Genomic DNA, 21,477 nt, shown 5'->3' on the forward strand with positions numbered 1-21,477 from the left:
TTTTCCACACAGATGTTCTTGGACTCCAACTCCCAACAGTCCCACCCAGCATGGCCAGTAGTCAGGGGTGATGGGATTTGCATGCTGGTAGGTGGTTCCCCATTTTCAACACATGGCGAATGTGCAGACATCCAGGTTTGTTTGTTTTTTATTTGACAGAAGTGAGTGCAGCCAAGTGGGTTTTACAGCTCTGCTTCAACCTTGATTCACTTCTTGGTGTGTCATGTATTTCCTACCTGGAATGGAATAGTCTTCATCTTCAATTCCACCAATATCCACACAGAGCTGTGTCCAGAGTTAGTTGTACAGTTAGGCAGAGTGGGCTGATTGGTAAGGAAGGGAGCACAGATGGATTCACCCCCTTCCCACCATTCCTCCTGAGACTTTTGGTTGTTCCCCTCTGTTGGAGGACAGAGCTCTGTGTCCTGTACCCTCCAAGCAAGCCTTCCATTCAGCTGCCAGTTCAGTTGGTTTCAGTAAACTGAATGGGGAAACACCCATCAGTTGCCTTAGGCAGCAAAAAAAAATTTATTAATTACTCGTTTATTGCATTTCTATCTCACCTTTTTCTCAAAGGAGCTCAAGGTGGCGCACATGGTTCTCCTCTTCTTCAATTAATCCCTACAACAGCCCTGTGAGGTAGGTTAGGCTGAGGGCAGTGATTGGCCCAGGGTCACCCAGTAAGCTTCATGGCCGCGTGGGGATTTGAACCCTAGTCTCCCAGTCCTTAGTTTGACACTCTAACCACTACACCACACCGGCTCTCTATGAAATTTCCCAGGTTTGCCTGCATCCAGTAATTTGAGGAATGAGGAACACCTGTGTCCGCCCCCGATTTTGTTGGACTGCAACTCCCATCAGCTCTAGCCAAGATGGCCTACCGTTAGGGATGATGAGAATTGTAGTCCTACACCATATCATGCCTCTTTGGGTGCTGCTTTTGCTTAATTAGGAAAAAAAGTTAAAAGGGGAATTGTTTTGCCTTAAATTGATTTTTTTAAGGGGGGAAATGCAACTATATTAACTGTCCCTTAAGGACAAGTTTTATGATATTACAACGCAGTACAAACGTGTTAATAATTTTTACCCTCAGGCCTCTTGAAATTGAAATCAATGACTCAGTGAGTGTCAAACACAACTGAGTTGAAGCTTGGTGTGTGTGTGTGTGTGTGAGAGAGAGAGAGAGAGAGAGCGTGCGCGCAAATAAATCAAGAGGGAAAACAGTCTGGTTCACAAAGTACACTGAGCCACGGCTTATTAATCTGTGATTTGTTTGATCATCCAAACCTTCCTCAGCTGCTTAACTGTGGCTTATTTAGTGCCAACAAACCACAATGTGAAGCCTAGCTTGTTCATGGCTTACAAACCTTGAGTGGCTTTAACTGTGGGGTGGTATTACTTGTGAGCACAGTGCCCTTCCTTAGCCATTAGGCCACCCCACCTCAGTGGCTGACAAAGATGCAAAGGCACAAGGCAAGAGCATCTGGAAAACAAAGCAAACTTTGCAGAAATGGTGGGGGTTGGGACAACTCATGGTTTGTTAAACAAACCATAGACTGAACAAACCATGGCTTACCATTCAGTGACCTGAAGTCAAACATCAGTGTGGTACAATTGGCCATGTATTTAAAATCCAGCCTTCCCCAGCCTTATACCCACCAGATGCTTTAGACACCAGCAATCATCATTCCTTACCCTTGGTCATGCTGGCTGGATGTGAAGCACTGGCTGGTAGGAAAGCAAGTGCTTTATCTTAGAGCATCCTTTTCCAAACTGGGGGACTCTGAACTAACATCATCCCTACTAAAACTGGCTTGGGCTGACAGGAGTAAGAGTCCAACAAACATCTAGAGGCCAGCAGGCTGCTGCCACAGGAGTGTGCTAATCAGTAATCACACAGTTCAAAGTTGGAGTTAACTAATTATTAGCAAAACATGATCTCCACAGACTTGGTTGAGTAGCAGGCCCAATGAACAGAGCAGCTCATCCCCAGTAGCCTTACTCCTTGAAAATCTGTTGCTGAGACTGAAAGTCCCCACCTCCTCACAGCCATCTAAGTCCGCTCCTTTCCAGGGCTTTTCCCAAGCAATCGGAGACAGTGGCTGTGTGCAGCCAACCTCTCCTCTGCCCTTTTCATGCCTTTTCTGGTTCTGGGAAACCAGGGGGGAGGGGAGCTTGTTGCAGCAGGAGGGTGAGGCACCATTGTCTCTTCACCAGCCTGACTCATCTCTGCCTCTCAACCTTCCTCCTACCCTACTTCAGCTTCTTCCTCTGCCACAGACTCTCCCAGCTTACTAAACCCTGTTGCCTCTTCGGCTTCCAACACCTCCTCCTCCTCCCAGGCTTCTCACTGTTGACCCACCACCACTCCCCAGGCTCTGAGCCTTTCTTCCCTTGGTGGTTCCCCAACTGGTGCCTCCCACCATTTCTCTGGGCCAAGCAGTCCACAACATCTGCTTTGGTTTAAAAAAAGGAAAGCACACCCTCTGGTGGCTTGGGGTGATTTGTGGTGTGGTCATTACAGCAGAAAGACTCAAAGATGGGTCTCATAAGCACAGAGGAAGCTGCCTCATACTACCTCAGACCATTGGCCCATCTGGCTCAGTACTGCCTAGCAGTGTTTCTCAAACTTGGGTCTCCAGTTGTTGTTGGACTACAACTCCCATTATCCACAGCTAGTGGGACAAGTGGTCATGGGTGATGGGGACAACAGCTGGGGGCCCAAGTTTGAGAAACAATATGCAGTGGCTCTCCAGAGTTTCAGGCAGGCAGTATTTTCCGGTCCAACCTGGGGATGCCATCAAGGATTAAATCTGGGACTTTCCACATGCAAAGTAGATGTTCTACCACGGAACACCTCCCCTAAGCAGTGGTTTCTGATTTTGCTTCAGGGGCAAGGTATGGTAGCTCTTCAGAGTGTCTGGCAGGTGACACTCCCATCGTTACCTGGAGATGCCAGGGATCAAACCTGGGATCTTCTGCATGCAAAGCAGATGCTCTACCACTGAGCTACAGCCTCTACCCAGAGGACCTAGAAGTGTTGGTGAAGAGCTATGGTCCATTTTCACACTTACTTGCCATCTGCCTGTGTTTGCCCCTGTTGCACTTCATCTCCATCAAGGCACTTCCAACCCCTCATCTTCTCTTCAGTGACAGATGCAAGGCTTCAAAGCTCCAGATTTCCACTTCCAAGTGTTTTGCCGACAATCGGCATGACACACAGCTTGTGTTTTTTCCTTGTTGCTTGCTTTTTGTGGCTTCCTCAGCTGTGATACCCATTTGCCTCTTTGGATTTTGACTTTCCAACAGGCACCGCAGTTCATGCTTTCTGCTGGATTTATTGCAGCCAAGAAAGGAGTGAGGGGCATGAGTGAAATGCAGCTATGATTTGTAGCAGTTGGGTTTTTAAATACTGGAAAGCAAAATAGTGTGTTAATTTGAGTATGCCTAACTCATGTTTCCCCAAAGTATGAAACACAGCTGTCCTTCGAAACTTGCACCTCTCAAAATTTTGCAATGCATTTCTCTAGCCAAAAAAAAAAAAAGTGTACAGAAATGCATATATTGGGAGTATTCTGCATTAAAAATGCATATATTGCTGAAAATAATGTACAAAAGTATTTTGTATCAGTAAAACATGTTCATACAGTGCTACCTCAATTTTTGAGCATCTCAGAATCCAAACATTTTGGTTTTTAAACACCAAAAACCTGGAAGTAAATGCTTCCATTTTCGAACACACCTCAGAAGTTGAATGGCTTCCACTGCATCTCCACCCCCATTTTCTCCATTGACTTTACTGACCACCCTTTGCTCCTCAGTTGTCGAACATTTCAGAAGTTGAATGGTCTTCTAGAATGGATTATATTTGACAACTGAGGTACCACTGTATCAGGCAAAATTGCATGTGCAAACTGTACTGTCAGGAGTAATGCATCCTAAAAGGCTGCTGATTTTTGTGAGGCCTTTTTCTAACAGCAACAACTAAATATCACAACTGATGCAGAAATTTTATGGCCACATGACCCTGATTTCATCTGATCTCAGAAACTAAGCAGGGTCAGGCCTGAAGGGTACTTGGTTGGGAGGCCACTTGGGACTACAGGTTCAGTGGTACCTCGGTTTTCAAATGTAATCTGTTCCGGAAGACCATTTGAGTTCTGAAACATTCAAAAGCCAAAACCTCAATAGCCGACAGCTAGCATTCAGGAACTTGCACTCAGCGGAAGCCACGTGGCATGTTCGACTTCCAGAAAGTGTTAGAAAACAAGCATTTATATCTGGGTTTATGGCTTTCAAAAACCAAAACGTTTGACTTCCGAGATGTTCAAAAACCGAGGTACCACTGTAAAGTCTCCAACTAACCCCAAAATGCTGGGACCGTCATGAAAACCCTTACGCCACCAAGGTATCTTATTTTGTCACACAGAGTCCCAACTTCCCATCTTTGTTGAGGTATGTTAACTGGAAATGGCTTCATATTAGGGGAAGCATGAGTTGGTGACTGAGGCGGCCTTCTCCTCCTCCTCCTCGTCCTCCTCCTCCTCCTTTGTCACCGCTCTTGGGAGTTGGAGCAGGAGGGGTGGGGAAAGAGGAAACAGTCTTGCACCAGTTCCTCCTAGGGAGGGAGCCAGGCAGGCTGTCCAGCTGCTGCTGGTGGAGCAGCAGCAGGGAAAGGTAGAAGAAGGGAGAGCAAGGCAACAGGGATGCCCATGCCTCCATCCCTGCCATGGGAGGCTGTGGCTCTCCAGCCTGGCAGGCCCCCAGCCACTCGCCCAGCTGGCCATGCTGAATAAAAATGAGAAGGAGAAACTGAGCCAGGTCAGGCCTGAAGAGAAGGCAGCAGCTGGAGGAGACCCTAGGAAGGAGCGGGCTCTTGGGGGGGTGCAATGGAGATGGGTGTTGCTGGTGGGGTGCAGGCAAGCCTGTGGGGGGCTGGAGTTTGAGGGGTGGGGGCAAGGATGTTGTGGTGGTTGAGGGTGGGTGCTGGAATTAGCTGGGCTCTGGTTGTTTGCAAAATGAAAAACTTTAATAAAAATATTAACATGACGGGGGGGACTCTTCCCCCCCCAGCAGTGATAGTGATGTGGAATAGAATGTTCCTGTTTTCAACAGAGGAATTTCGGAGGGTATGGTACAGGGTAATGTAGCCTTTAGAAGACAATGAGGTGTGTATTGGCTTGAGTGTTGGGCTAAGTTCTGGGAACCAGGGTTCGAATCCACACTCAGCCATGAAACTCGCTTAGGTGATCTTGGGTCATTCACTGCCTCTCAGTCTAACCTTCCTCACAGGGTTGTTGTGACCAGTAAATGGAGAGGAAGAGGAACTATGGAAGCCAATTTGAGCTCCATAGAAGGAAGAAGGAGGGAATGAATGTATGAATGAATGAATGAATGAATGAATGAATGAAATGTTCAGAGCTGAGCTTAAGAATGAGAAAGAAGAAGAAAAGCTGAAACTGACAAATCTGCTCCATCCCTAATGCCCAGGCAGGCTGCCAACTGCTGACCCTGGCTGATAGATCACAACTCTGCCATGTCTGTCTGATGAGTGGATTCCTCCTTCTGAGCACAGGGAGCTGCTCTTCTGCCCATCAGCCTCCCCGTGGAGCCACTTGCTTCTTAAGCACAATCACACTCTTGTGGTTTTGGCTTGAAAAGCAAGTTCTGTTTGGATTTGGGTTTTTAAACAGCAGCATTGCTCATGTTCTGAATAACACAAAACGAAAATAATTATCTCCAAAGTATTTAGTCAGTATGTTAAAAAGAATGAATTGTGTGTGTTGTGTTAACTGCCATATGTTTGTCAAAATGCTAATTAAAATGTGTGTGCTTCCTGGGCTATTTTTACTCCTGCATCCCAACCTTGCTCGGCAATCTGCCATAATGAGGGACTAACAGGCAGTTGAAAATTTCAAGCTCCTGTTTTTGAACAGAGCTTTAAAAAATATTTCATTTATTAATTGCATTTCTATCCCCTGCCCCTCCTCCCCAAGGAGCCCAGGGTAGCAAGCAAACACACAATTTAAGAACAAAAAGAAAACGAATTAATTCTAAAACAAATTAAAGCATTCTAAAAACAATCAGAATTAAAATGTCTAAAAGCAGTTTCTGTTTAAAATATTCTAAAAGCTATCACAGTTAAAAACATACTTGCATCCAATGACCTCAAGATTTCCAGGAGCAGTGTCCTTCATCCACCAAATGCCTGATTATACAGGAATGTTTTCAAATTCCTCCTGAAAGTTACTAATGGCAGGGATCTTACTCGGGAGGGCATTCCACAATGGGGGAGCCACCACTGATAAGGGCCTGCCATGTATCAGCGCCGGTCAGGCAGCCCTGGTGGCAGCAGCAGCAAGGCCTCATCTGGTGATTATAGGGTCCAAAATAGTTGATACTGGAGAAGGCCCTATGAGAAGGCAGAGGATTCCCTCCCCCCCCCCCGACACACATATTTGATATCTGCATCCTTCCACAAAGGGGGCCTTCACCCTGTGCTGGCCTCCCCAAACAATACATCAAACTCAGAGCAACTGGGATCAGATAGGCTTAGGCCTTCCAGCCCACATGGTCACTTTCACGTGGAGCTGCCCTTGGCTTCAGTTACAACGCAGGCGGAATGTTTCACTACAATGGCACACTTTCCTGCACCTAGAAAATTAGCACATGAGGGATTGATGCGGAATCATGATCTCATAGTGTTGGAGAGGACCTCCAAGGTCGTTCAGGATTGTTGCTCTCCCAAATCTGGAAAGTTGCTGCGAATCAGTGTATACAGTGCTGAGTAAAATAGACCAGTGGTCTGACTTGATATAAAGCAGCATATTCCTATGAGAAGGTGAGGGTGATATTTATTTTTTTTCCCCTTTATTTTTTACCTTGCCCCTTCTCCATGGGGCTCTCGGTGTCATATTTCGCTCTCATCCACCCACCCATTATATCTTCATAGCAACTCTGTGAGGTGGGTCAGGCTGACCAAGGGGTGGTTGATCTAAATTAACCCAGTGAGCTTTAAGGGTGAGCAGGGATTTGTTTGCACACAGGATATTGTAGAGCTTGCAAAGTGTCCTGAATACCCTCTTAGGAGAAAAGGTTAAAATATTTGGGGCTCTGTGATTTAATGGGGGTGAAGGTGAGGGTGAGGGGGAAGTCACTAAGAGGGTACCTGTAGAGGTGTACAAGATTATCCATGATGTCAAAAAAGGTGAATATGGAGTTTTTCTCCCGGTCACATAACCTTGGAACCTGAGCTGGAAGCTGACCATTAGAAGATCCAAGGCAGGTAAAAGAAAGTACATATTTAGGAAGCACAGAGTTAAACTATGGAATTTGCTACCACAAAATGGCCACCAATTTGCACAGCTTTTAAAAGGGAACTAGACAAATTGCATTTTATTTGTTTATTCATAACAATATTTGTATACCACTATACTACTTAAAATTATTAAAGCAGTTTACAGCAATTATAAAAGCATAAAGAGCATAAAAGCATGCAGTAAAAGCTTTAAAAGTTCAAAACAAAAAACTCATAATTTCCTGCATAGGCCTGGTGGAATAGAACAGTTTTCAGCAGGCATTTAAATGTTGGGACAAAAGGATAAATTCATGCAGGACAAGGCTATCAGTGATGGCTAGTTGTGGTGGCTTATTACCTCCAATATCAGAGACTTGAAGCTTTTCTGACCACAAAGATATCTCACTGGCAGAGAGAATGTGACCAGCTAATTCCTTTGCTAGTTGTGAGTTTGTTAAAGTCTCAGGAGCCCAGGCACAAACCAAAGATGGCAACTCTTTTTGTGGAACTTCAAAAGACACTTAAAACTTTTATTTCCTCATTGCATTTTCATTTCCCTTCAAAGGGATGTTTGGGCCACAGAGTTCATGCCAGAGTTCATGCCCTCCTCTACCCATCTGATTATCCTCACAAAAGCCCTGTGTGGTCGGTCAGGCTGAGAGATAATGGCTGAGCGGAGGCTGCATACGAGCTTCATGGTTGAGTGGGGATTTGAACCCCATTTCCCTTGATTTTAGCCCCACACTCTTAACTGCTATGCTGTGCTGGCCACCCTTGTTTTTGTTCACATCCTCTGTCTCTGCCTGGCAAACAGATCTTGAAAACTCATGTGCCACTCACAGCCGCTGAGATTGATTCAACCAACAACCTCCTCCTTTCTTCTGCTCTCTGCCTTGCCAAGGCAGAAGGAAAAATGTCAGCTGTCAAAATAGGAAGACAAGGCCTCCCAACGAGCTATTTGTAATGCCTTTTTAAGGTTGCAAAGAAAGCCGACATCAATCGCAAATAAGATCACTGCTAGCTGCATGGTTCTCAGCAATGCAGTATTTTCTTTTATGAAAAGAAAAACAGGTGGCCACATGACCCGGAAAGCTGTCCATGGACAAATGCTAGCTCCCCCGGCCTGAAAAGTGAGATGAGTGCCACAACCCCATAGTCGCCTTTGACTGAACTTAACCATTCAGGGGTCCTTTACCTTTTTTTCTTATTTCTTTTACACTTCCAGTATTTAACTTGTGATCAGCTTAAGTGCAAGATCACCTTTGGCCAGATATGCCCCCGTAACCACTTTGTTCTGCAGAACTGGTTCCATTGTAGGTGCTGCACTTGTACCCATTCAGTACTTGTAAGCAATCAATCTTGTAGTGTGGCAGCACCTGCGCTTTGGAACTCCCTGCCTAGTGACATCAGGCAGGTGACTTAACTCTACTCTTTCTGGTGCCTGCTAGAAAAAATTTGTTTCAGTAAGCCTACCCAAATATGCAGAATGTTGTGTTTGTTTGTTTTTTAAAATACCAATTTGAGTTTATCGCTGACTCTTATTTTTCTCAAACATTTTAAATAGTTGTTTTTAACAGCTTACAGCTTTTATTGATAATTTTATTGTTTTATTCATTTTGCAAACCACTTGGAAAGTTTTTTGTAAAAACAACAACAGTAGCAATCAAGCAGGATATCAATTCTATGAAATAAATGAATAAAACCTCTCCACAGTCAGCAAGCATTGGGATAGCAATGCGCACAGCTCATTTCAATGGAGCAATAGAAGCTGGCTCATTTGGATGAATGGGGCAGTACCTCACCAACCTCAGCCTGCTCTCAGTCAGCCCCCACCTGTCTGCTTTCTCACCTGCATCCAGCCTAAAGGAGGGCACTGCCTGTCAGCATCCTCCTCCTTGGTCTCAGTGTTGCCTCATGTAGTATTCAGCAGGGAGGAGGGAGGAGGCAAAGCTAGACTCAGCTGGTACTGCCTGTCATTGGCTCTAGTGCTGCCAGGTGCTGGGCTCCATGCTTACCAACCACCGTGCTGGATCATGCCCCTGATAATCTGAATCAGGCTGCCTTGCAAAAGAGCTTGCTGATAAGATCTTGCCACTTCCAAAGATGTCTGTTTAAAACCCTTGTTTTCATTGATTCATTGATATCAAAACCCTTTTTTGGAAATAACACCCCTCTCTTTGCTTTTTAATAAGAAGTGACTCTTGTCCAAGGAGGCAGTAGCAGTGTTTTCAATTTAGCTACAGTCAGGGAGCTGAAATAGGAGTTCAAAGGAATTTCCCCACGATAAGAGAAATGTGGTTGGTAATGACCTTCCTCAGTAATTAAATGCCAGGGTGACATAACGGAAGTGGTGTCCGCTGTCCTGTTTCTTGGGATGAAGAACACTGATGAGGTGGGTCGGGGGGTCCTGTTAGCCAGAGTGATGGAGAAATTTGTGTCTGTCTTCAGTGTGGTGCAGGGAGCAGAGTGTTGGGGTGGAGAAGACAATTTTAAAACATTGTTCAGCCAAAGCAAGGACTAAGTGATTGTGAGCTACATCAGGCCTGCGGGGAAATGTGGTCCTCCAGTCCTTGGTATCTGGCCAGGACCCCTCTCCCCAGTCATACTTCTCACTGTCTCTGCTTTCCACCCCAGTTGCATTTGCCCGACAGCAATCTGTCCTTGAACTCTGATCAGTGACCTCAGTGGTGCAGAGTGCCTTCCATCAGCTTTGGATAGACCTGTGTCTCTATCTGGACAGGGACAGCCTAACTACTATTGTCTATGCTCTGGTAACCTCTAGGTTAGATTCCTGCAACACATTATATATTGGGCTGCCTCTGAAGATGGTTCAGAAACTTCAGCTAGTGCAGAATTCGGCAGCCAGATTGCTGTCCTCTGTCTGCTGCCAGAGGCCCATGGAGGTGGTAGGTGAGGTTCAGCATGGAGATTATTGTTAATAGCAGGCATGAAGGAGGCAGGTAGGATTTTCAGAACCTGGGAGAGCTCCAAGAGAGCTGACACATTGCTCCAACAAGAGTTAGAATGTAGACCTAATGTGCCTAAAGTAGGCCAATAACTACTCAAATTCTACCTCTCCTTATCTAAGCTGGAAACATCTTGGAGGCAAAGCTGTGTGGCTTGAAGTCTTAAGCTTCAACGCCTCTGAGCAACTTGCCATCTCTGCCTGACTCATCTTAGTGGTCCTGTTGCATGCAGAAATTCAAATGAGGGGTGAAGATCATTTCCTTGAGCTGTCAAGGAGAGGAGCCATGGTTCATTTTGAACAGGACATGGCTTGCTCTCTTCGGAGCGTGACTCTCTGCTGCTGTCAGGGGACCCATCAGTCCATCTCCCTGACCTTTTTCTAAAGGCAGCCTGTTGGCTTTTTAACCCCAGCAGGCAAGTGAAATGCCATTAACTTTACAAAGGCAGAAAATTAATCCATCATCTGTAAGAGCCTCTGAAGGGTTCAGTGGAGGGCACTTTGAATGTCGGAAAGCTTGGAGGAAACTTGCTGTGCCAGTCTTCAGCAGGGGAAGGGCTTAAGGAGATACTTAATTTTCTATTGACTTAAACATTTTCATTGCTTGGGTGCTTTGACTGATGATTTTGAGCTGCCAGCAGTCAGTGATTATGTCTCTTTTGTCTTTGCCCTTGTTCAGGTGGGCATCCATAGCTCAGGGAATTAACATTGTGAAAAGGGCTTGAGTACAGTGGCTCTTGAAAGGTGGCTGATAATTCTGTATATGGCTGCTGGATTGGGTCAAAGACCCATCTAACCCAAAATCCTGTTCTCACAGGGGAACGACATCCCGTCATTTCACCACTCATGGTCCTTTATAGCTTTCTCCTGGCGAATAGAGACTCTGTGTGCATGTGTGTGCAACTGTGGAAGATCCATGTCATAAATTCCTAGTTCAGCACTCACCTCTAGCCATCGGCCGAAGCTTTCCTTTGGCTGATGAATTCCCAGCCTTGCCCACATGACGCCTTCTTATGAGCCAAGTAAACAGGTTGAGGTTACTGGGGCTGCATTTTGAATCTTATCAAGAAAACTAGTTCCATTGAGATATACAAATAGGGAAGGCTCCCATTTAAGATATGCCAACAATGAAGCAGGTTGTAAGCTGTGGAAATAAAATAGATACATTTGCTGTTATTATTATATTTTAAATTAATTCAGTGGGGGCAGGAGTAGAGACCTCTTAATTAAAAGTGGGAACTGTTGTGTGGAACCCAGCTGATGAAGCTCCCATGTCCCCAGATCATTTGACAATTTTTAGTGTCCTTCTTGCGCCTTAGGAAAAGGGGTTTGGGGCTCAGTTTTTGTTTGGTTGTTTGTTTGTTCCATCTTTTCTGTTCCTTTCCAGTTTTCCTTACGCTATTTCTCCATTCTGCCCCCTTTGTCTCAACATCTCTAAATCAGGCTATGCGGCCTCACGTGGCCTCAGTAAATGAACTCAACAGCGTTTGAGATCTTGAAGAATCCTTTAAAGAAATAGGCAACATAGCTTTGAGGGGGAAACTGTGGGATGTTTACAATGTGCCTCTTTTTTTGCAGCATCCACATCATCACATCAGTGGCATCAAAATGGCAGTCTGTAGTCCCCACCCATTTAATCCAATTTATTTATTTAAAATATAGCATTATTTCTCAAAAACAAAACCAAAAGAGGTTTACAACAACCATACTACTTGAAATATTATTTTTTTAAAAAAACAATGTAAAAATAAATAAAAATAAGTGACCACCCACTAACTGGCTACCCAGTTGGATTGGGTAAAATAAGAAAGTTGTTGTTGTTGTCCCTATATTCACTGGAGAAATGTTGGAGGGCATGCATTCTCAGAATGTCCAAGAGGTTTTCCACTTGCCCTGTGCATTCTAGAATTGGGTCTGAGCAGTTTTCCCTTTGCCCTGTCGCTTTTCCTCAGAAAACCTGCTTTTTAGTGATAAATCGGAACAAATGGGAATCTGCTGAAAACTCAGTTGCTGTTTGCTCTGATTCAGTGCTAAACCATGAGTTTTCCCCGGGTGGAAGCGGTGAAGCAAACAGAAGTGTAGGTAAGCCCTAAGTGCCAAGGTTTTTAAAAGTTATTTTTTCTGGTCTGGAGTTTGAGTCAAACATGTGAGCCCCCACCTGGAGTCTGAAGCTGTCCAAACAGACAGGTTTACCACCTCTGTTGGAACAAGGTCAAGAGACATTTCTTGAAAGCATATTAGAGTGATTGCCACCCGGAGCACATTGATGTCAGCACATGAAAGCTAAAGAGGAGCCGTGTTTTCAGAGACCTAAATAATGCCTGGAGAGCAACAGTCAGCGATGCCCTTGATTCTTCCTCCTGCACTCACCAGGAAGGATTTGCTTGTTTTCAAAAATCACCAGTGACAAAGTTGCCTGATTAGACTAATTGTCCCATCTCTCTCGGCTCAGGGAAAGGAAGGTGGCATGATGAGGGCCATTAGCAATGCACCTCATCAAGATGGGGTAATTTTGCGAGTCACTTGTCTGGGAATGGAGCAGAGACGAGAGAGCATCGCTTCTCCTTCTGTTGCCATACGCTGCTTTTCAGTGTGAGAAAGTCTTCACTTCTGATGTGGGGGTGGGTGGGCAGGGGATATACGAGTAATGAAGTGCAAGAAAAGTTTAAACTCCATGTAATTGCTCACTGTTTCTGTAAAATCTGTGGCTGTTGAAGTGTGTGTGTGTGTGTGTGTGTGTGTGGATAGGGGAAGCAGATGAAGGGAAATGGAATTAGTATGAAAAATGCTTCCATCACATCATGATGGTCTGTGCATTCTGATGTGAATGGGCCACAAGTTCCATTTGCAGCCCCTAAACTCCTAAGAGAAATTGCCACTCTAAGGAAATTGTAAGGGAATTTGGCAAACAGGGTCACGGTTGCCAGTTTGCTCAATGAAACAGAGGGTGTGTGGAGTCTTGCATGCCCTGATCTGTAGGTCACAAGTCATAGAATCATAGAATCATAGAGTTGGAAGAGACCACAAGGGCCATCGAGTCCAACCCCCTGCCAAGCAGGAAACACCATCAGAGCACTCCTGACATATGGTTGTCACAGATAGGGAGCCAACGTTGTGGACTCCATCCAGGTCACCAAGACCAATGGTCTAATATTATCAAAACAGCAGCATCCGGAGAGCTGCAGGCTCCCCATCCCTAATCTAAACAGTCATTGCCACAATAATAGGCTCTTGAACAGCCACAAACGAAAGGACCTCACCTTGACAACAGGCAGCCCACATCATCAGCAGAGCACATAATCTGTATGTGGGAAAGCCTTGGGTTCAATCCCCAGCAGCCCTAAATTAGATCTTGTTCTTAGTTGATTAGCATCATCATCATCATCATCATCATATAAAAATAAAAAACCTAAGTGGGAGGTAGGGATGTCAAAGAATTCTGACAGAAACAGAAGCAGAAGATGTGGGTGTTCGCTTATTTTTTCCAAGTCTGGAATGGAAATCAATTTAGGGAATGTAATCAGTGTTCACTGTTTTTGTTGCTTTTGGTTTGCAAATGATACCTTATTATTTATATCATGGCCCCACCCCGCCTCACCCTGCCATCACATTTGCACTGTGTTTCCTTTGCATTGAAATGAGCTGGGTGGAAGGAGATGACAATGTAATTGATTATGTCAATAGTGTAAGTTAAGTAATTTTGCTGCAATGGGCAAATGAGATAAATGACATAGTAGCATTTGGGGGTGGGAAGTTCAAACAAGCAGAAGAGTTGCAAAAGACCCACCCCACCCCTCTCTGCCTGAAGCCCTGGAAAGCCAGTGCAAGTCAGAATATTGCAAGCTTCCCCAACCTGGTGCCCCCTAGATATTTTGGAGTTCCATTCCCATCCATCCCAGATAGCACAGCCAAGATCATATAGCCATGCTGGGTGGGGTTGATGGGAACTGAAGGACCCAGGTTGGGGAAGCTGGAACAGATAGTTCAATTCCCTCCCAGCATTTTCATCTGCCCATGTAAAAAGTAGTAACCACTTCTTGCCTCCCAATCAGGGCACGACAGTGGGGAGCCCTTCCCATGCCCGTCTCTTAGCCATTCTGGTTGTGAGCCCAGCAGGGCAATTTAAGGGTGCAAAGGGGGTAACTGATCACCATGAGACAAATAATCTTATGCACCCTAAGAACCACCCTCAGACAAGTATGCAAGTAAAACTTCATCTCATGATGTACTAGGGTCGTCCCGGATTATTATTTTTAGCTGAATGAATACAAATTATCTGGGAAGCAAAACAGCTGCATAACATTCTGGAAAGAAATGTAATGTTTGCTTGTGCCTCATTCAGAAGGTCATCACCTCTCAAATGGCGAATTAAGTCACAGGTTGAATTGAGCTCACTTTCATTAAGCTGCACGTGTCTTATTTATTTAATGGTGGCTCTGAGGATGACTTGTTTCTCATCTTGGATGAGTGCCTGGCCTTCCTTAAAACTAATTAGCAACCTCTCTCTGTTTATCTAAAAGGGAGAGACTCCATGATTTACACAGCCCCTGGTAGCTGGCCTGATTTTCCTTGGGGAAAGGGTCATAACACAGTGGAGGGGGGGATTGCTTTGCAAATAGAAACCTCCAGGTTCAGTCCCTGGCATCTCTAGACAGAGCTGAAATGGAGTCCTGCCTGAAGCCCTGCAGAGCCCACTACCAGTCAGGGTGGACATAGGGCTGGGCAATATCTGGTTTTAAACATTGTGATGCATCACCAGCTAAACATTGTGATATGCCAATATATCACAATGTCTGAAATAAGGATTGAGAGGATTGAGCTGTGAGGAGCCATTGGCTGGCTTCACAATGTTCACAATGTTTCCCGCATTGTGATTTTTGTGTAGCACGCGCACACACACACACACACACACACACACAGAATGATTCATGATATATTGCCAGGTCAAAAATTATGAAACCAATATCACAGTATGGACTTCAAACTAGATTTGGACAATATATTGATATATCACCCAGCCCTGGTGGACAGTATTGAGCTAGATCGACCAATGGTCTGACTCAGGTTAAGGCAGTTTCCTGTACTCCCATTTGAGTAGAAGGTCATAGCTCAGTCTTAGAGCAAGGGCTTTGCCTGCTCCAGGATCAATAAAATGATCCAAACACATTCAATAACGAGGTGCAGCAGCATGGCCTGACCTGTCCCCTTGGAAAGGCAGGCAGTAGGAAGGGCAGCCAGGATATTCAATATTTAAAACACTGTGGCTGGGCATCTAGGAGTGTTTATAGCATAGTTGCATGCATGATTACATGGAAGTGGATCTCAGTGGGTTCTGTGCTGGCTGATCCTTGGGAACCACGTTTGGGTGCCACCAGGTTATATTCCTTGTCCACCTAGACCAGACTAGGTCTCTGTGTGGCTGTTCAGGGTCTCAGGTCCCTCCCCTTCCCTGCTGCCTGATACTTTAAAATTGTTCTAGCTGGGAATTGAACCAGGGGCTTACTGCATGCAGAGCCTGTGCTCTCCTGCTCAGCCATGGGGACTCCCCCTCTGCAGCTTTGATTTCTTTATTTCCTTTCTCTTGGCACTTCAGCAGATTTCTCATAGCACCCGGTTTGGGAACTACAAACCTAGGGGTTCCCTAGGGGTGAGTGAATCCACCAGTTTAAGTTTCTCCCAGTTTCCCATTTTATTCCAATCTTAATTTTTCACAGTAATTTGCGGTTTCTTTTTTAAATCCCTGTGAAAATTCATCAGCAATTTTAGAGCAAATTTCTCTTTATATACGTATTTTGTATGCAATTTTGACTAATGTGCCATTTTTATTTTGCAAAGCCCTCTCCCCGATTTCTGCTTGCTGATGTATTCTTACATACATTTTTGTATCCATAGTTTGGCTAGAGAGCTTCAACACCAAAATTCAGAGAAGTGTGAATTTCAGATAATTGTGTTTTTGTTCCCGTATTGGTTCAAGAAATGTGAATTAGGCCATTTTTCATCCAGATGCAAAGGGATGAATTTCTCCTGCAGTTCTCATGTGCCACCCAGTGCAATTCTGGGCCTCAACTAGGTTGTTAAGTACTAGTGTGAAACCCTCCCCCAACTAATCTGTCTTCTCTCCCTTGCTTCTCTTCCTCTCTCTCTCTCTCTCCCACTCTCTCTTTCTGTGTTTCAGATTATGCTTGGCCCTTACCTAAACAATTGTGTCCAATCTGGATTTCCTTAGATGTCCTCTTTTCTACTGCCTCTATCATGCACCTCTGCGCCATCTCTCTTGACCGCTATGTTGCGATCCGTAACCCCATCGAGCACAGCCGGTTTAATTCTCGCACCAAGGCAATAATGAAAATTGCTGCTGTTTGGACCATCTCTATAGGTAAGTCACCCTCCCTTGTTGCCAGTTATAACCTTGTAAATACTGGCGTGGTTTTCTTTTTCCAGCCTCTATTTACTTTGAAAATAATTTCCATAAATTTCAGTTAATATGGGTTGCAATGACTGATGATAATGGACTGTTGCTGCGAACAATAAAGCTTTCTTTTTAATTGGCTGGCAGAGTTTATTAAGCATTATACTTCAACTTCCAATATCAATTATGATACCCATATGGGCAAGCCAATCAATATCTGAAGCTGGCCAAAACCCTGCCTATTGGACAAGGGTTGTGTGAACAGCATAGATACATCTGCAGCAAAGAGTTGTTGGGCATGTGCAGGTGTGTAATCTTCTGCACAAACACTTAAACATGTTACCTTTAAGATGCCAGCAACCCCTCTGGGTTTTATTTCTAAGTGATCACTTCCCCTGAAGCCTGAAGTAGTGCCATCCACTGAACCTCCTCAGCATTCTGCCAACTGAAATGTTGCTTGTCCTTCGTGCCTTTCACATTCTGCATCTCCCACCAAACATCTGTACATTTTGTAAGTGAGAGAGTAGCATGGAAAGTGGTAAAAGTTGAGAAGGTCTTGACCCACTTGGTGGGTGGGTTCCTAGGCATGTTAAGAAAGCAGAAATATCCATTCCAACCTGCATTCATCACCACCAGTGCTGCTTCCATTCCACTGCACTTTGGTTCCCACCAAGTACTCAGTTGTTCACCCTGCAGCCCACTATTTGATGCAAGTGATGTGAGTTACTTAACTTGCATAACTCTTTATAGAATCATAGAGTTGGAAGAGACCACAAGGGCCATCGAGTCCAACCCCCTGCCAAGCAGGAAACACCATCAGAGCACTCCTGACATATGGTTGTCAAGCCTCTGCTTAGAGACCTCCAAAGAAGGAGACTCCACCACACTCCTTGGCAGCAAATTCCACTGTCGAACAGCTCTTACTGTCAGGAAGTTCTTCCTAATGTTTAGGTGGAATCTTCTTTCTTGTAGTTTGGATCCATTGCTCCGTGTCCGCTTCTCTGGAGCAGCAGAAAAGAACCTTTCTCCTTCCTCTACATGACATCCTTTTATATATTTGAACATGGCTATCATATCACACCTTAACCTCCTCTTCTCCAGGCTAAACATGCCCAGCTCCCTTAGCCGTTCCTCATAAGGCATCGTTTCCAGGCCTTTGACCATTTTGGTTGCCCTCCTCTGGACACGTTCCAGTTTCTCAGTGTCCTTCTTGAACTGTGGTGCCCAGAACTGGACACAGTACTCCAGGTGAGGTCTGACCAGAGCAGAATACAGTGGCACTATTACTTCCCTTGATCTAGATGCTATACTCCTATTGATGCAGCCCAGAATTGCATTAGCTTTTTTAGCTGCCGCGTCACACTGTTGGCTCATGTCAAGTTTGTGGTCAACCAAGACTCCTAGATCCTTTTCACATGTACTGCTCTCAAGCCAGGTGTCACCCATCTTGTATTTGTGCCTCTCATTTTTTTTTGCCCAAGTGCAATACTTTACATTTCTCCCTGTTAAAATTCATCTTGTTTGTTTTGGCCCAGTTCTCTAATCTGTCAAGGTCGTTTTGAAGTGTGATCCTGTCCTCTGGGGTGTTAGCCACCCCTCCCAGTTTGGTGTCATCTGCAAATTTGATCAGGATGACCTTGAGTCCATCATCCAAGTTGTTGATAAAGATGTTGAATAAGACCGGGCCCAAGACAGAACCCTGTGGCACCCCACTAGTCACTCTTCTCCAGGATGAAGAGGAACCATTGATGAGCAATGAAGCTTACATTCAATGTAAAGGAAATGACAAAACAATGTTGTGGTGACACATTAACTGCTTATTGTTTGCAGACTTAAAAACAATATGAACAAATAGTGACCATATTCACTTGACTGGTTTTCCATTTGCTTACCAAAGACAAACACATGAATAGCAGCAATTTTTGCTTCCTTTCCTGTTTTTGGTGGAATTCTCTGACATCCCTAGCTCTGACCCAGGTCAGGTTTCTAGGATGGGCCCAGGACATGTTACTAGCTGAGACAGAGCAGCAAATGGTGTGCCCCCTACCCAAGTCAAAGGGTTGTCTTCAATGTTAGTCCTACTCAGCGTAGAACCACTGGAACCAAAGGACATGACAAACTCAGTAAATTCAATTAGTCTACTTTGAGTAGAACTTGGGTAGAACCCAAGACTGGTTAGTGATTGTGTCACCTGAGATGCAGGGGTATCTGACATTTGTAGAACATTAGGCATGAGTTGGTTCCTCGAAAGGCACACTGTCCAACTTCTGCAGATCAAAAACTGGGATGTCCTTCTTCCTGGATGTGCTCCCTGGTGAGTCACGTGGTCTATTCTGTGCTCTCCCCCCCCCATGGTTTTTTTAGGGCAAAATCTTAGTATATGCCATACCAGCCTTGCTCTTTAAAAGCCAGAGAAGTGTCACTGATGTTTTAGTCAGTGTAGATGTAACACAGATATCCAAAGGTTAGCCCTGCCAAGTTAGCATCCTTCTCCACCCCCACCCACAATTTGATGCCATATACTCTGCTCACAAAGGAGCCAGGAATTAAGCTGGATGATGCAATAGCTTCAGCCACTGCTTAATGCAATCTTGGGTTGTGGGAAAGCTTTTCAGGGGAGGGTTGCCTGGAGCAAGTTTTTGAAGGTTGTGGACAAGATATGTGATCCTTTCCTCTGTTTCTTTTGTAGCTGATTAAAATAACAATTTAAGTTGGTGGGTATGGAATGTTTTGGGTGGGCAGTCAGTTCAAGATGGCTGGCCATCCTCTCCCTGTACTTGTGGAGCCATCTGGTGGGCAAGTGGGCTAACCTTGTTTCTCCCAGAGCTCTATCTGTTTAGCCAGTGCTTGCAAGAATGTGTATAAATAAGGGAAATGAAATAGAAACATTAGTATATTGAGAGAAATGTCCACTAAAATGCTGGCAACTTTTAAAATGCAAACTGATGTCTAATATCCGCTAGGAATGAAAGAAACTGACACAGGGAGAGTTGCTCATCCCTATTGTTAAATGAAATTATCATTATCCATTCCAAGCATATAAGTGGGGTTATAAAATGGGTTATAAATCTAAACTGAAATAACGTATTTTGCTGCTCCTGCTGTTGTTTTTGGCCTTCCCTTTCCGAATGGATCTCTTCAGGGATCTCGCTGCCCATCCCAGTCATCGGCCTGCAAGATGATTCCCGGGTGTTTGTGAATGGGAGCTGTGTCCTCAATGATGAGAACTTTGTCCTCATTGGTTCCTTTGTGGCGTTCTTCATCCCACTCATCATCATGGTGTTTGCCTACTGCCTGACCATCCAAGTGCTGCAGAAACAAGCATCTGTGTTCCTATACGGGGAGGCGCCCAAGCAGAGGAGGAGCAGCATGAGCTGTCTGAAGAAGGAGAACAACACAGAGAACCTCTCCATGCTCCAGAACCATGAGGCCGCATCCCACTTGAACTCTCCTGTCAACAAGGAAGGGGTGCTGTTCCGGAAAGGCACCATGCAGTCCATCAACAATGAGCGGAGGGCATCCAAGGTCCTGGGGATTGTCTTCTTTCTGTTCCTCATCATGTGGTGCCCCTTTTTCATCACCAACATCATGTCTGTCCTCTGCAAGGAAGCCTGTGATGAGGCTCTGCTGGGGGAGCTCCTGGACGTCTTCGTTTGGGTGGGCTACATCTGCTCTGGGGTCAACCCCCTGGTATACACACTCTTCAACAAAATCTACCGCAGGGCTTTCTCTAACTACATCCGCTGCCGTTACAACAATGGCAAAAAGTCAGCGCAGCGGCACAACCAGTGTCCAAACGTCTCAACAACAGCTTTATACGGGAAAGACCTCAATTTGAACAGTTACCGCAATGGGAATGAACTCAACAGCATGGAGATGGACGAGACGGAGGATGCTTTGGAAATGCATGTAGGAACCTCAGAGCTCTCGATAAACAACTGCAGTGGCAAGAAAACGAGTAGTGTGTAAGACTGTTCAAGGACACACCTACGCTCCGGATTTCGTTGTGGCTCAGCTACAGACAATGTATGTGTTAATCAAAGAATGATGTAAATAATGCATTCTGAACAAAGCAGTCTCTCCTTTTTTAAAATTTGAACTTTCACATTTGTAACTCATTGCTTTCCATCATTCCTAAAACAGAATCTGTACTTACTGTTAAAAGCAGAGGAGGCAGAGCCTCTATAGGAACAGTGGGTACCAGACCCAAAGTGGCATTTGTTATTTTGCTTCTGAAATGTTGATTTTTCTCCCCTTGCTGCATGAACAAAAGTGCTGACTATTAATCTCAGGTGGTATTTATTTGAGTCCTCAATGGTCCATTATGAGTAGTCACAAATCAAATAAAGGGATATGGGCTTGGATAGTTCAACGTTTCTTGTGCTAGCATTGATAGCAAACCCTGGATAAATGCATGTTGTGCTTGGTTGTGGTGGATGAGTTGATGAAAATGACTACCTTGATGAATGACAGCTGTGGGAAAAGATTAATCCCAGGCTAAGGGATCATTAGAAAAGGGATCAAAACAAACCTGTCAATACCACCATGCCTTTAAAGAAATCATGTTTCCACGTCTTCCTTTTATTTTTAAAGGATCTTTGTAGAACTGGAAATGGTGCAGAAAAAAGTAACCATAGGGATCAAAGGCCTGGGACAACTCCCCTGTGAATAAAAGCTACATTATATTTGCAACTTTTTAATTTGAAAAAGAAGTTGAATAAAGGTGGCATGTTAGTGGTGTATATGATATTGCATGGTGTTGAGAAAGTGGACAAAGGGTTTCCCCCACATCCCCCCTCTCAAAAT

General features: G+C 44.8%; 1 protein-coding gene across 12 annotated transcripts in view; it reads left to right on the forward strand.

The window, feature by feature from the left end:
- LOC309361785 (5-hydroxytryptamine receptor 2A-like) overlaps positions 1-21,043 on the forward strand; it is a 239,788-nt gene extending 218,745 nt beyond the window's left edge. For all 12 annotated transcript variants that reach the window (XM_081896974.1, XM_081896976.1, XM_081896979.1 and 9 more), the window contains 2 exons: positions 16,438-16,638; positions 19,814-21,043. In XM_081896974.1, coding sequence (XP_081753100.1) covers positions 16,438-16,638; positions 19,814-20,640 — 1,028 coding nt within the window. In that variant the 3' untranslated portion in view covers positions 20,641-21,043. The remainder of the gene's footprint in view (positions 1-16,437; positions 16,639-19,813) is intronic.
- The last annotated feature ends 434 nt before the right edge of the window (positions 21,044-21,477 follow it).

The sequence above is a fragment of the Podarcis melisellensis genome (genome assembly GCF_964234715.1).
Source record: "Podarcis melisellensis genome assembly, chromosome: Z".
Classification (NCBI taxonomy): domain Eukaryota; kingdom Metazoa; phylum Chordata; class Lepidosauria; order Squamata; family Lacertidae; genus Podarcis; species Podarcis melisellensis.